The 14,318-nt window shown below is 36.4% G+C and overlaps 1 protein-coding gene across 3 annotated transcripts in view; it reads right to left on the minus strand.

The window, feature by feature from the left end:
• Positions 1-418: 418 nt before the first annotated feature.
• Rspo2 (R-spondin 2) overlaps positions 419-14,318 on the minus strand; it is a 135,650-nt gene continuing 121,750 nt past the window's right edge. For all 3 annotated transcript variants that reach the window (XM_085679004.2, XM_085679007.2, XM_048457435.3), the window contains exon 6: positions 419-2,327. In XM_085679004.2, coding sequence (XP_085535130.1) covers positions 2,212-2,327 — 116 coding nt within the window. In that variant the 3' untranslated portion in view covers positions 419-2,211. The remainder of the gene's footprint in view (positions 2,328-14,318) is intronic.

Raw genomic sequence — 14,318 nt, forward strand, 5'->3', positions numbered from 1 at the left:
TCCCCCAGGAAGGGAAAATAGATGAGATCTCCTTTAGTATATTGGTGGCATGGGGGGAAGAGTGGGAGGATGGGAGAGGAGTGGAGAAGGGAGAAAGGGACCAGAGTGTAGTGCATCTCTTAATGCATTCCTTTAATCTCCTAGTACATCTCTTAATGCCCTCCAGGTAGATAAGAACCCTGGGAGAGTTAATAATTTCTCTCAGGCTACTTAAGCTAGATTGGAACTTGGGCAGTCTAGGTCTGAAAATCCGATTTTTTACTACTGTGCAATAATTTTTAGTGAAATGAGTATCCGAAACACTGTGATCAATATATTCTCTCGTGTTTTTATGGATCACAAGCAGGCAGTAGTGTGGGTAAAGCATTGCACTTCCCTGTAATTGTACTATTAAAGCAAAAAAAAATAGCCCAAAAGCAACTTTTGAGTTTTTAATGCACAAAAACAACAGCCCAGAAACATAACAGGCATTGACTTATTAACAATGAAGTATGATATTAAGGAGACCCCTCCCCATTCAGTAAATAGGAATATAGTGGGAATAGACAAGAAGGGATGGAAACACTGTAGGATTAAGTGCAAGCCCTAAGGTTGAATACAACATTCATATATGGCTTATCTTGCATCAATATTTTCATAATGAAGCTTATGACATCTATACATATCAGAAAGCTGCTTCTGACTCAACAAAATGCTGAAGAGGTAGTTTTACCAATGCAAGGTGAGGAAAAGGCTTTACCTTGCTTTGGCTGTTCCCTCAAAACTCTACAAGTTCTTTTGTTCTAAGTTTCTCCTGGATCAGCCAAGAAGATAATGCACTCAGAGCCCGCCAATTCATAAATCAAAGGACTGATTGACCCAAGGGGGACAATGATGTTTTTGACATTACTACTGTGTGAGTTGGCTGGGTAGCCTCCATCCTGTTCTTCCTTCTCGTGTAAGGCGTTCTGGCTCAATAGAGAACTGAGCAATGTGACTTTCAGTTGTGGGAAGCCCTCTATCTTCTTCTTCATTTTCTGGGTGGTTTCACGATAGCAGCTTCCCCAGTGACTCCAGTGACCCAAGAATTTACCAGCTAACCTATCATTGATTGTCATGAGTTACTTTAAGTTTGAAAAAATGAAACTGGGAACTGTGTAATAAATACAAGCAACTGCACAGAAGTCTTCTTGTTTTCAGCTGTGTTTCCTAAGTCCACTTTTTGGACTCAGAAAGAGTTGGGCTTCTGATAGCAAGATGCTACATGCTGCTTACTCTGGTGTGTGTGTGTGTGTGTCTGTGTGTATGTGTGTGTGTGTGTACACGTATGCACACGTGTGATACAAACTGGGGAAGTTCTATCTGCATTGAAATTCTGACTTCAGTCATTTGACTCTATGTACAAACTAGCTTATTCTAAACTTACAATTAGAAACAAGCCCACCCCACCCCCATCAAAAAAATAATACAAACAGAAGAAACCAAATGGTAACAAAACATTTGTCAATTTTCAAAACTAGAACAGTCATGTACCAGACCATGGGTAGGAACCATTCGAAACAAAGTGACATCTTATTCATCAGGTATGACTTGTTACACACAAAAAGCATAAATATACAGTATGGAGCTTTGCAGATAGCTCAGCAGAATGTGTACATGTCAGCGCGAGGCTGAAATCTAGCAGGAATTTCCACAGAACACCCCTAGCTAAAAGCAGTCTCATCGCAAGATCATTTTAAAGTCACCAATGATGGGAACATTGGGCGGTGACGCTTGGCCTTATTTCCACTCACACTTGTCTTTGAGGATGCTCAAGGTGAGAAACAAAAGTCATGAGTGAACAGCGCTTGCTCGTTTCTGCATTTTCTTGCAGGAAAGTAGGCACAGGTGCATTCTCCGGTGGTGATCTACAGCCGCATGCCTCCTGCAGGTTCACCGTGCCCGGGGCCGATTCTTAGGACACATCACAGGAGTGTACATGCAACAGCTCCCACTGATGAGGTCAACAAGCTCCTGCTATTACAAGGCTCCAGATTCAAATCAAAGCATAAATAACCCAGAGACCATGCTTGGGCGCTTCCCTTCGCAATGTTACTGAAAACGGATACTGGTCGGAGCAGCGGGAACGCTGTCCACCAGTGTGGATTGGAGAGTAGCTTTGTGCACTTTTGCAATATAAACAACAGCAACAACAAAATCCCCCTCAAAATTCCCCATCTATTGCCTGTAATTTTATTGGTTAGCTCTGTCTGTTGCTAGGAAGACGCTGTGCTGCTCTTGGGCTCTTTCAGTCAACTTCCTCCTTTTCTTCTTGTTTCTCTTCTCCTTGGCCTTTGGTGTTCTCTTCCCTAGGAAGGGATAAAGAAAGAGGGAAAAGGGAGGCTGTCAGACAAGTTCCTTTCTCAAAGAAGGAGAATACAAAACATTAAGAATTTTGTCCAAAGCCCATCTGGAAAACATCACCTATGGAAAAGGCAGCCTCAAAGGGAAAACTGTTCACATTCATTTTGATGAAATAATAATAATTTCCTAAATTTGATATGCTGTCCAGAACAGAGACAGATCTTCCTGTTACAGGGAACTGGCATGTTTAAAAACTTCCCAGAGGCCAGATCAGTCTTACACATATCATGGTGTAGTGAAGATTTCATTTATATTCTCCTGCTTTTAACAATACTAACTTTAATAGCGGCCTTTGCCTCTTTCAGCTGATCCACATGTCTGTCAGTCAGAAGAAAATAAGCTTCTCTCTACAGTAAATATACCAGAAGTTTCAAACTCCCTTTCTCGGGAGGGTGGGTCTTGATTTTGACACCGTCCCCAACAGGTTCTCTACAGACCAATGAAAGAAATAATTATGTGCACTGATTTTTTTTTCTTTTTAAAAAAACTCTTGAGGAACTATTCATTATATGTTTCGTCAGTTTTTATCCAAATTGCCTAGACACGTCATTTTCATTAACACTGAGAAGAAGGCTTGCTTAATAAAACAGGTGGATAATATGTGTTTTACTATCAGAAAACCACATTCAGTTCTGTTTCTCTCCTTAGCCACTAGAATGCATGAGCCACAAACTGAATACTTGAAATTTTCCTCCATCAGGGGTAATTGGATACAATTTCTCCTCTGCCATCTTTTATTTCTTCCATCTTCTGGCTGTGATTTGAAGGTCTCAACATTTCTCTACATACATGTATAAACAAGTTTATGAAAAAAGAAACAGGAAGCACTTGGGTTTGGTTCATTATTTTCATATAGAAAAATGACACACTTAGAAAAAAGGGGAACTTCATAAATGTTAGATTTATTTTTTATTTATAATTTTATTTATAATTATTTATAATTATATTTATAAATTAATATATAAATATATATTTATATATTATATAATATAAATTAATATATAAATATAAAATATATATTTATAATTATTTTTATAATTTTATTTATTACTGGAAGTCATCACTATATACGTCCACCACAGAAGGACTACTATAGAAAAAAATACAATTACCAAATATCTGCTACCTGTCACACTTCAGTGTCCTAATCCTTTTCATTACAACCCCCAAATGCAAAAGGGAGCTAATTCAAAATAAACTAGATGGAGTTGGAGAGGTGGCTCAGTGGTTAGGAGAACCTGTTGCTCTTGCAGAGAAACTGGGTTCAGTTCCCATAGTGTCTCTCAATGACCTCCACATGTAGTAAACACACAGGATACATAGATCAATGCAGGAAAAACCACTCATACACATGAAAGAAATCTTTAAAAAAAATAAGCAAGGGATAAAGAAAATACATGTCTTAGGAAACCAAAGAGAACACTTAAATTTCTTAAGGGAAGTATTTCCCATTCCTTCAGATTTCTGATCAAATGGTCACTGTTCAGGTTGAGGAAGGGAAGTGGTTTTACTTCTCGATACCCCAGCAAAGTGATAGGAACACAATCAACATTCAACAAATGATGCCTGGGTTAAAATAAAAATCTGAAGAAATAACATAAACTTATTTTAATAGATACTACATTAAAATAATGAGAACATGATCATGCCCCCCATATTAAATTATAAAGGTCCTTGAAGTTAACTTCTGGTTCTCATTAAAATTTGGCATTAATGTTATAATGGCATTTTGCCATCTTTAAACATAGTTAATCCTGCCCAATGAAACCCTAGTCCAAGTCATCATTAATCCAAGCAGCTGTGAAGTTATAACTATGTAGGTCCATTATCTCCAATGAAGACAAGTCTGATGAGTACAAAGAGTACATAAGAGAAAACGGCACATTTAAGGAGAAGTGTCAATTACAAAGTTTTACAAAGATTTCTCAGTTCAACATGGTCCCTAAATAAACAAATATCCGAAGCTCAAAACAATCATTGCTGACTGTATTTTAAAACTTCATTTAGTTTACCGTTCCTTTATCTAAATCTTGGCATTTCTCCTAAGAGTCGATGGAAATTAAGCGAATGGAGAAGAAAACCAGCAGTTCTTGCTTAAACTTGTTCTACTAGATTGGAAATGTTAAAGACAGCCTCTGGCCCTCACAAGTTCAAACTCTTCATGTAGAGAATGTACTATAAAATAAAATAGATGAGCCTGGAGAGAGGACTTGGTGGTCAAGAGAACTTCCTGTTCTTACACAGGACCTGAGTTCAGTTCCCATGGTGGCTCACAACCATCCATGACCCGAGTTGTAAAAAATGTGAGCTTGAGCTATGGAGATTTATGAGCCATGCATAGCTACACTTTGAATACATCTAATTTTGTTTTCTGTCATCTAATAACTATTCCAATAAAAGTATTAGTATCAGATGGTCTTGGCTTTGTAATGCGGCAGTTACCGACATTTGCATGAAACTCTTGGTATCATAGGCTTACTCAGTGATGCTTCTGAGAACTATGAAATATTTTTTCAACCTGTACTTTGATGACCCAAGTTCCAACTGATAATGATTTGGGGACATGGTCATAACCCTAATTATTTTCATGTGAAGACTGGAGAATATAAACTCTTTGCCATTGTTTGGTAGATTGGTTGGTTGGTTTTGTTTCAGGCCAATATCATTTCTGATATTAAATATATTGCAAATACCAAAGAATTAAGATAGTAAGCCAAAATCTGACCACAAGGAGGACTAAATTAACTGAAAATATTTTGTGATCCACAGTAGATGGTTCTGACTTCATGCTCAACTTGAAATAATAGAAATATATTAAAAGATAAATTATAGAAATGATTCTACACACATTTTCTTCCAAATTAAAATTTTCAGACATTAAGGAATTAGGCTCAAACTGGGAAGCATCTAACCCTGTTCTTATCTATTTGCTCATTTTTATAGGACATAAATGTGCCATTTTTTGTTCCCGCTTAATTTCTCTATATGTAGATATATTCATGTATCCATATGGCTTGATATAAAAGTTGGAGAATGACTTTCTGTACATCATTGTATATTCTCAACATATTTATGCAGATATAAAGGCATGAATAATACCTGTTACCCTAAGAGAAATCCAGCAGATTTAACTTTCTTCCTCCTTATTAATAAGGAAAGACTCAGACTCTTTACTACACAAGAACAGAAATCAAGGTTGGGGTTTATGAGTTTGGCAACCTCCAACATATGCAACTCTAACTGATAAATTTTGCACATCATTATCCTGGCTGCTTTGAGAACACAGTGGCCTTGACCCATTGCTATGGCATGAATCCGTCAGGGTAAGACAGCATACTCTGCAGAACAGATCTACTGAGAACCAATCTATGGGTACATGATAATGGCTTGCCTGTATGTTACAGTCTTTAAGGAAACTAATGTGGTGTAATGGAGAAAAGCTATATCAAAGAAGAATGAATCTGGATATTGTAACTGATGTGTATGATAAAACACTACATTGTGAGTCCTCATTTCTACATCTATGGTCATTGTTCACCAGAGAGTTATGAAATGCTACATGAGAAACCATGCTAAGATGCTGCTAAGATGAAAAGAAAACAAATTATTAAAATGAACAAAACTAGAAAGGTATTATCAAAACCACACGCTAAGCAACATAATCTTTACAAACATTTGGAAATGGTCCAAAAAGATATGCTATCCATTCTTCTACAGTGAAAGGGGAGAAAATGCTTGTGGAAATATTCCTAACTATTAGCTGTGGGTTACAGCTATTACATTCACAACAAAGTACTTGATTTTAAAGCAAAATAGGAGTAAGAGTCACAAATTACAGTATCTAAAAACAATGAATCTACTGGTTCCACTGTTTCATTCTCCTACAAACTATCAATTCCTACCATTTTCTTTTCCTTACACTTCAAAAAGAATCTCTGCATTACTGCAGCAATGGTTTTGTACTTCTTTCAGTAAGGCACAAAGGCTGCCTAGGGTCTCCAAACTGACTACTATCTGTCCAAAGAAAGTCTCTCTAAGAGTAAATAAAACAGAGGTAAACTAAAAGGGAAAAAGAACAGCTGTAAATGTAAAATAGAAAACCTTCTCCATGTCTGCATATACATGTGTGATGTGTGTGTAACATCATATATATTAAAGATATATATGACATATATGTCTATACATATACATGGGAATGGGAAAATCTGCATTATAACAAATGTAACTAACTCTATAATTAAGTATAATTATTGTTATATATACAACTTTGCAAAAATAATCAGTTATGAACAAAATACAAATTTTGAGGTTTGTGTTATTCAAGGACTTTGTGAATTCATGAAATCTCCAAACAACTCACACTGAAGGATGTCAAATCAATTAGACAACTGTCCTACTGAACCCTGTACTACCTCAGAAGGTGTCTGGAGGCAGGACAGGAAGACGTCGGAGAGCCTGGGCTGCAGACAATAAATGGCACACTGGTGATTGCTATTGCTCACATGGGCGAGCTGAGTTTATAGAAGCAATGATTAGCAAGATATTTATTTTCTTAAGGGTGATGAATGATTCTGTGGAACGATGCCAATTGGTTCTTTAAATATTTTAAATGTTCATATAAAAATATACAAAAGGTTTCAATACAGTTCCTAAAGAAAATTAAAATGGCTTAAAATATATTTAACAATTAAAATTGCCAAATAAAAAGAGATGTTGATGCAGGATCCTTATAAGTAAAAATCCTTAAATATGTTAAAAATATGGAGAGGCAGACATCGGATGCATTACAGAAGTATAACTCAAATACAGCCTTTCTACAAACCCACCTAGCAATATTCATAACTGCTGACTCTCAACTAGGAATCTATTGGGAAAATAGTCTAACCTTGGGCAAAGCTTTATGTATGTAGATGTTTACTATGATAATGACAAAGAGTAAATTACCTCAATGTTCTAGTATGAATTTTCATTACCTCTTTTTTTACGACTACGGAAGCAATAAATATCCTTACACCAAAACTGATGCATTTAAAATTTTAAGGCTACAGCAATTAAACTCATTACTAAGAGTACTACTATTGCATGTCCCCAAAATGTATCATTAAGGAGTCTAAGAAAAATTCCTTTAATATAAAATACTCTTACTATGAACATAAGTAAATTCATTCATTGAGTGATCACACATAAGTGGATATAAGATATAAATGTTTATGAATAAATAACTGACGTAAACCCTTTAGATATAAAAATGGCTATTAATTAATAAGGTGCCAGCTTTTTCATTGTTCCATCTTGAAAGATATGTAAGTTGGCAAATATAGTGAACAATCTTGGACCTACCACAATCTGTCTTAAGAGCTCATAGTTACTATTTTAAATGGGAAGTGAAGATTGTCTTTATTGTGTGCATATGATGCTCTAACATATTTTCAACTTCTAAAATGACTAAATCAAATTAATTAGCATATCACCTCACATATTTATCCACAGTGAAAACACTTAAAGTCCCTCTTTTTAAAATTTTTCTGCATGTACACTCTTATTTATATGAGCTTGGGTTCAGAGTTAGAGGAAGTAAAGGGTAATATCAATGATAACATTCACTTGTTTGTTTCCAGATTATTAAAGCCACCCATTTAGAGTTTATTGGAGATCTTGAACTTCAAAGGGTGGACCGAAAAGCTTCCAGGTAATCACTTAGTGACTTCACTTCTACAAAAGAGCAGATGCTTTAACTTCTGTACATAAAACAATAACAAAGAAAAGGCAACCATTACTTGAAAGAAAGTTAAGGGTGTCACAGGCTGGGTTCTAAGGGAGACTGGAGGGAGGAAGGAAGGGGAAAAGTGATGCAATCATATCTTAATTACAGAGCACCAAAAAGACAAGATTAGAAAAGAAGATGCCCATGGCATATCATAGTTAAAGCACTAAGTGTCGAAAACGAGACGGGTACAGATAGCTGCAAGAGAAAAAAAAATGCAGGTCACATAAAAAGGGAAACCTTTCAGAATAACAGCTGGTTTCTCAGTGGAAACTTTAGAAGCTAGAAGAGCCTAGAACAATGCATTCCAAGTTCTAAAAGACCGTGAGGGCCAACCTAAACTAATACCCAGCGAAACTATCTGCCATAATTGAAGGGGAAAGAAAAACTTTCCATGATAACAAACAATCCAAAAAAATATGATTTCAACAAATCAAGCCAAAATAAAATACAGGGAGACTGAAGAGGGGAATAAGCAAAGCCAAGACACTGTGGAAAGAAAAGAAAAGTTATAATTCTTAAGCCACAGAGTACCACTGAGAGCGCAAACAACACCAAATGTCAACAATGCAATGACTGCAATCAGCAAACACATTTCAATTATAACTTTAAATATTAATGGCCTGCATTCTCCAATTAAAAGCACAGACTGGCTAAACGGGTCAAGAAACAAAATCCCTATGTCTGTTGTCTACAAGAAATGCAACTTAGATTTAAAAATAGGCACCACACTAAATTACAAGAGTGGACAATAGGAAGCACACCTATCTCATGGGATAAGGAAGCAAGCTGGTTTCATCATCCTAAAATCAGACAAGATAAATTTCAAACTAAAACTAACAGGAAGAGATAAAGAAGAACATTCCATTCTAGTCAAGGGAACAGTTAACCAAGATGGAACTGCTATCCCAAATATATATGTACCAAATTCTAGTGCATGCAATTTCATAAAAATATTCTTCCAGAATTAAAGACAAATGTTAACATATGCCCATTAATAGTGGGTGCTTTCCATCCTATACTTTCTGTAATACACAGAACATATGGACAAAAGTAAACAAAGAAAAATCAGAATAAATGATATCAAAGATCACATGGTCTTAACAGATATCTCTAGAATATTCAGCACAATCAACAAAGAACATACATTCTATTTATAACACATGGAAGCTTTTCTAAAATATACCACAAATTCAGAAGGATGGAAATAACTCAGGGTATATTACCTGACCATAATTAAATAAAACTTAAATGGCAAATGAAGACTGCCTTTATTGTGTCTATATGATATCCTAACATATTTTCAAATAGTAAACAAATTGCTAGTCAATACTCACTCGTGCAGATTAAACACTCGGTACTAAATGATGAATGGGTTAGATAAAAAGTAAGAAAAGAAAATTTGGAACTAAAGGAAACACAACAAATCGACGGGGTCATATTGAAATACTCCAAGAGAAATGTATAGTTCTAAGTGACTGCATTAAAAGTTAGAGAGAACACAAATCAATGATTTAATGAAGCAACTTAAAAATTTGGAAAAAGAAGAACAATGAAATCCAAATACAGTTAACAGCAAGAAATGATGAAAAATATATATGCAGAAAAGCAAATAGAAACAGAAAAATACAAAGAAACAACAAATCGAAGAGCTGGTTCTTCGAGAAGATAAACAAGCTTGATGGATTCTTGGTCCAAGTAACTAAAAGAAAGAGAGGACTCAAGTGAACAGATTGATAGATGATCAGGGAAACATCACAACAAACCCAAAGAAACTCAGAATGTTATAAGAGAATACTTTAAAAGCCTGAACTCCATTAAGCTGGAAAACTTAGAAGTGGATAAATTTCTAGATTCAGTAAAACCACCAAAACTAAACCACGAAAAGATGAACATCCTAAACAGGTCTATAATAAATGAGGAGACCAAATAACGATAAAAATCTCTCTTGTGAATTAAGTACAGGGTCACGTGAATTCACAGCAGAATTCTGTCAGACTTTCAAAAGGTCAGACAGGCAGTCCTTCTGAAACTATTCACAAAAAGAAGTAGCACATCCAGTATCCTTCTAAGAAGCCGGTGTCACTCTAATACCAACACGAGGTAAAGATGCAACAAGAAAGAAAACTACAGACCAATTTCACTGATGAATACAGATTCAAAAATGCTCAATAAAATACTTATAACAAGGTACAGATATACACCCAAAAGATCATCCAGCATAATCAAGTTGGCTGCATCCTTGAAACTGAGATAGTTTTGCATACATAAGTCAGTAAATGTAATAAACTACATACATGGAGATAAAGAAGGAAGCCCCAGGACCATAGCCAGAAAAGAAAAAGCCCTTCACAAAATTCAGCATGCCTTCATGATAAAAGCTCTAGAAAATATAGAACTGAGGGAGCATTCCACAACATAATAAAGACTAAATCTGAGGAACCTCAACCAACATTACCCAAAATGGTAAAAATCTAGAAGCAATATCATCGGAGTCAGAATCAGACAGAGCTGTCACTATACCTACTCCTTTTTGACACTGTGCTTGATTTGCTAGCTGGAGCAATAAGGCAAGAGAAGAAAACTGAAGGGAACCAAATAGGAAAAGATTGAATCAAACTATTGCTTTTTGTAGATGACATAATACACCAGCAATCCCAGAAATTCTACTAGAAAACTTTTTCTAAACACTATAAACAAATTCAAGAATATGGCAGGATGTGGAATCAACTTACATTTATGAATAGCATAAATCAATCATACAGAGAAAGAAATCATATATACATCTCTATTCATGATAGCCTCAAAGAAAATAAAATATATAGAAATAAACCTAATCAAAGAGGTGAAGGAACTTTACAATGAAAAATTTAGATCTCTGAAGAAAGAAAGTGAGAAAAACACTAGATTCTAGTGACTAGAAGATGGAAAGATATCCTGTGCTCGTGGGTTGATCAAATTAGTATTGTGAAATTGAATATTTTATCAAAAGCTTTCTACAGATTCAATACAATCCCAATAGAAACAACTATTCTAAAATTTATATGGATGCACATCACACCCTCGATGGCCAAAATAATCCCTAGTATAAGTAATAATGTTAACAGGATAACCATTCTGCAATTCAAGACATAGTACAGAGTTCTAGTCATGAAAACAACATGGTAGAGGCACAAAAACAGACATGTAGATTGTGTAGTCTGGTGGAACAAAGCCAAGACCCACGCATGTGTGCACACATCTCTAGTCATTTCGTTTTAGACACAGACAACAGAAATACACTCTGAAGAAATTAAAACATGGAGCTGGGAAAACTGGAGGTCCACATGTCAATGAATAGTTCTCACCTTCCATAGAAACTGACTTCAACAGGATCAGAGACATCAATGTGAGACCCGAATTGCCCAGAACTACTAGAGGAAAATAAGACAGTGGTCCACCTGGTACAGGCATAGGAAAGAACTTCCAATTGGAGCCTATCTGCTGAAGAACTAGGGCAAAAAGTTGACAAACAGGACTTCATAAAACAAAAGCACAGTTTTTGTGCACAGCTAAGGGCAACCAAACATGTGAAGAGAAGGGAAGAGATTTGCCAGCTACACATCCAACAGAGGACTAATATCTAGAATTTATAAAGGACTAAAAAATAAAAGTCAAAACCAAACAAACTTACCCAAACTCATTATTTTTTTTTAAAAAATGGCCCTGGAACTTGAACAGAGAATTTTCAAAGAAAGAAAAACAGTGGTGGATAAGAAATAGTTCAAAAAATGTTCCTCAACAACTAGGGAAATGCATATCAAAATAACTTTGAGATGTCATCTTACCCCAGTTATAATGGCAAAAATCAACAAAATAGACAACAACAAACACTGGAGGGAATGAAGGAAGAAAGGAAATCCTCGTTCACTTGGTCAGATTGCAAACTGGTCTACCCACTATGGAAATCATGTGGAGAATTGTTAAAATGCTAAAAATAAATCTACATATGACCCAGTTATATCAGTCTTTGGAATATACCCAAAGGACTCAACACCCTACTCCATAGACACATGTTCAGCCATGCTCACTGCCGCTCATTCACAATAGGTAGAAAATGGAAACAATTAAATGCTCTACAATGGGTGAATGAATAATGAAATTGTAGTACATCTACACTGTGGAATACTCTTCAGCAAAAAGAAAAATGGAATCTGTAGGTTAACAGAAGGAATTAGAAAACATAACGTTGACTGAAGTAGTCCAGACTCAGAAAGACAAATGTTTCATTCTCTCTCTCATCCGAGGCTCTTAGCTCTACATATTCAGATCTGAATGCATATACTAGAATCATCACAGAAACAAGGACATCAAAAGTGACTTCTTCTAGGGTATGGGAGAACCAATCAGAATAGAGATGATCTGATCTGGGATATCAGGAAGGGGGGGTATTAAGTTAGAGAGAGAGACAAATACAGAAAAAGGAGGGAGGGAGGCAAAAGTAAGTCTGCAAAAGCCAAAACGAACCACAATATAATCTACCTAAAAATACCTATAACACACGTAAGTCGGTATTTAAAGACATACATAGTTTAAAGGCAATTTCTCCCATCTGGGATGACAGGGCTTCCTCCAAGAGTCAAAGACCATCCAGATTCTGACACCAGGCATGTGAAACCCCCTTTTGAGGTGTGGGTCAGAGTTACCCAAGAGGTTCCCAAAACATTCCCGGCTGCTGCTGACTGCCTTGGTTGCTCTGTGAGAAGGAGAAGGTAAGTCTCTACTTCTGAAGACATCAGGTACTTTGGAGATGTGGCTCAGAGACTACTGAGTTATAGCTGATCTAAAGTCTCCTCTCTGAGGACTAGCTTTCCTGGTATCAGGAGACATTATGCAAGCTTCCAAAGGAGAAGCAAGCAACAGTCCCGCCCAGCTATGGCACGTATGAAGCACGTATGAAGCACAGTAATGACCAGCATGGCCGGACACTAAGGGTGCATGCAGTCATGGAGAAATAGTCTCCCACAAGGAAAGAACATTAGTTAGTTATATAATACCAGAGGTCAACCCTGAAAGCATACATACAAGTAACATTATATGGACTAAGTAAGTAACATTAGGCATGTATGCATGTGTGTGTGCATGTAAGTGTGCACATGCATGTGCGTGCAACAACAATGAAAGAAGAGTTATGAATTTGAAAGAAAGCAAGGAGAGGTATGTGGGTGAGGCTTGTGGAAGGCGGAAATGACGTAATTACGTTATGAACTCAAAATAAAAAAATTAATAAAAGGAAGTGGAGGTTAAGTGACTACAATTCATTGTATGTGTACCCGAAACTGGCAGAGAGTAAAAATAGGAAAACTCTGGTTTTAAATAGAAAGAAGTGCTAACAAAATCTGCATGCAAACTTCATGGAACTTTCCAGTAGCTTCTCTTCTCATGCCACTAGTGTTAGAGCATGACAATCGCCCAAATCAATCTTGATGCATGGAACAGACTTCTCTAACCATACAAACATGAAAATTATTCGGGATTCCAGAATCTAGAAAAATTACGACCTTTGCCAGTGTAGAAGAATGAATTCACTAAGCCCTGGGACTTGAAGGAGAGAGGAGTTGCTGACAACATACGTGTCACTATCTCCGTGCCAGCTTTTACTGTGATAAAGACAACATTAAAGTAGCCTCTTTGGCCCTTATATCAGATAGGTGATCCATTACCTGTCTGTCCTGGTTTAAAGATCTTGTTTGACATTCAAATGGTAGAAGCAGAAAACAGTTAAATCCAAAAAGCACTCACTCCTATGTGAATTATGCTACTGCTAACATTTCCTGTATGTGGTATTTCCAATGTTCCTGGGTTTCTTTGGTTGTACAATATGACTTTTGTATGACCAATAAGATAATTCCAAGCTGTAACATCTACCTAACGCAATGTGGCCGACAGCGAAGTGACAGGAATGGAATTTGGTTTGGTTTCCTGTAATACTTACCACTTTAGGTAACTAAATTCTCAGATATACCTCACAGAGAGCAGAGAAAACATTCAAAGACATGATTCTCTTTGTTTAATGATAGCGAAGAATGAACAAGGAGAAATGGCTAAAAATTCTTTTCCATAAATACTTTGTGTTCATTGTAAAGGGCAAAGTTCTGGGGTGAGGAATATATGCTTCCACCACAAGGGGGCA

Source organism: Myodes glareolus, chromosome 19 (assembly GCF_982192425.1).
Source record: "Myodes glareolus chromosome 19, mMyoGla1.1, whole genome shotgun sequence".
Taxonomy (NCBI): Eukaryota; Metazoa; Chordata; class Mammalia; order Rodentia; family Cricetidae; genus Myodes; species Myodes glareolus.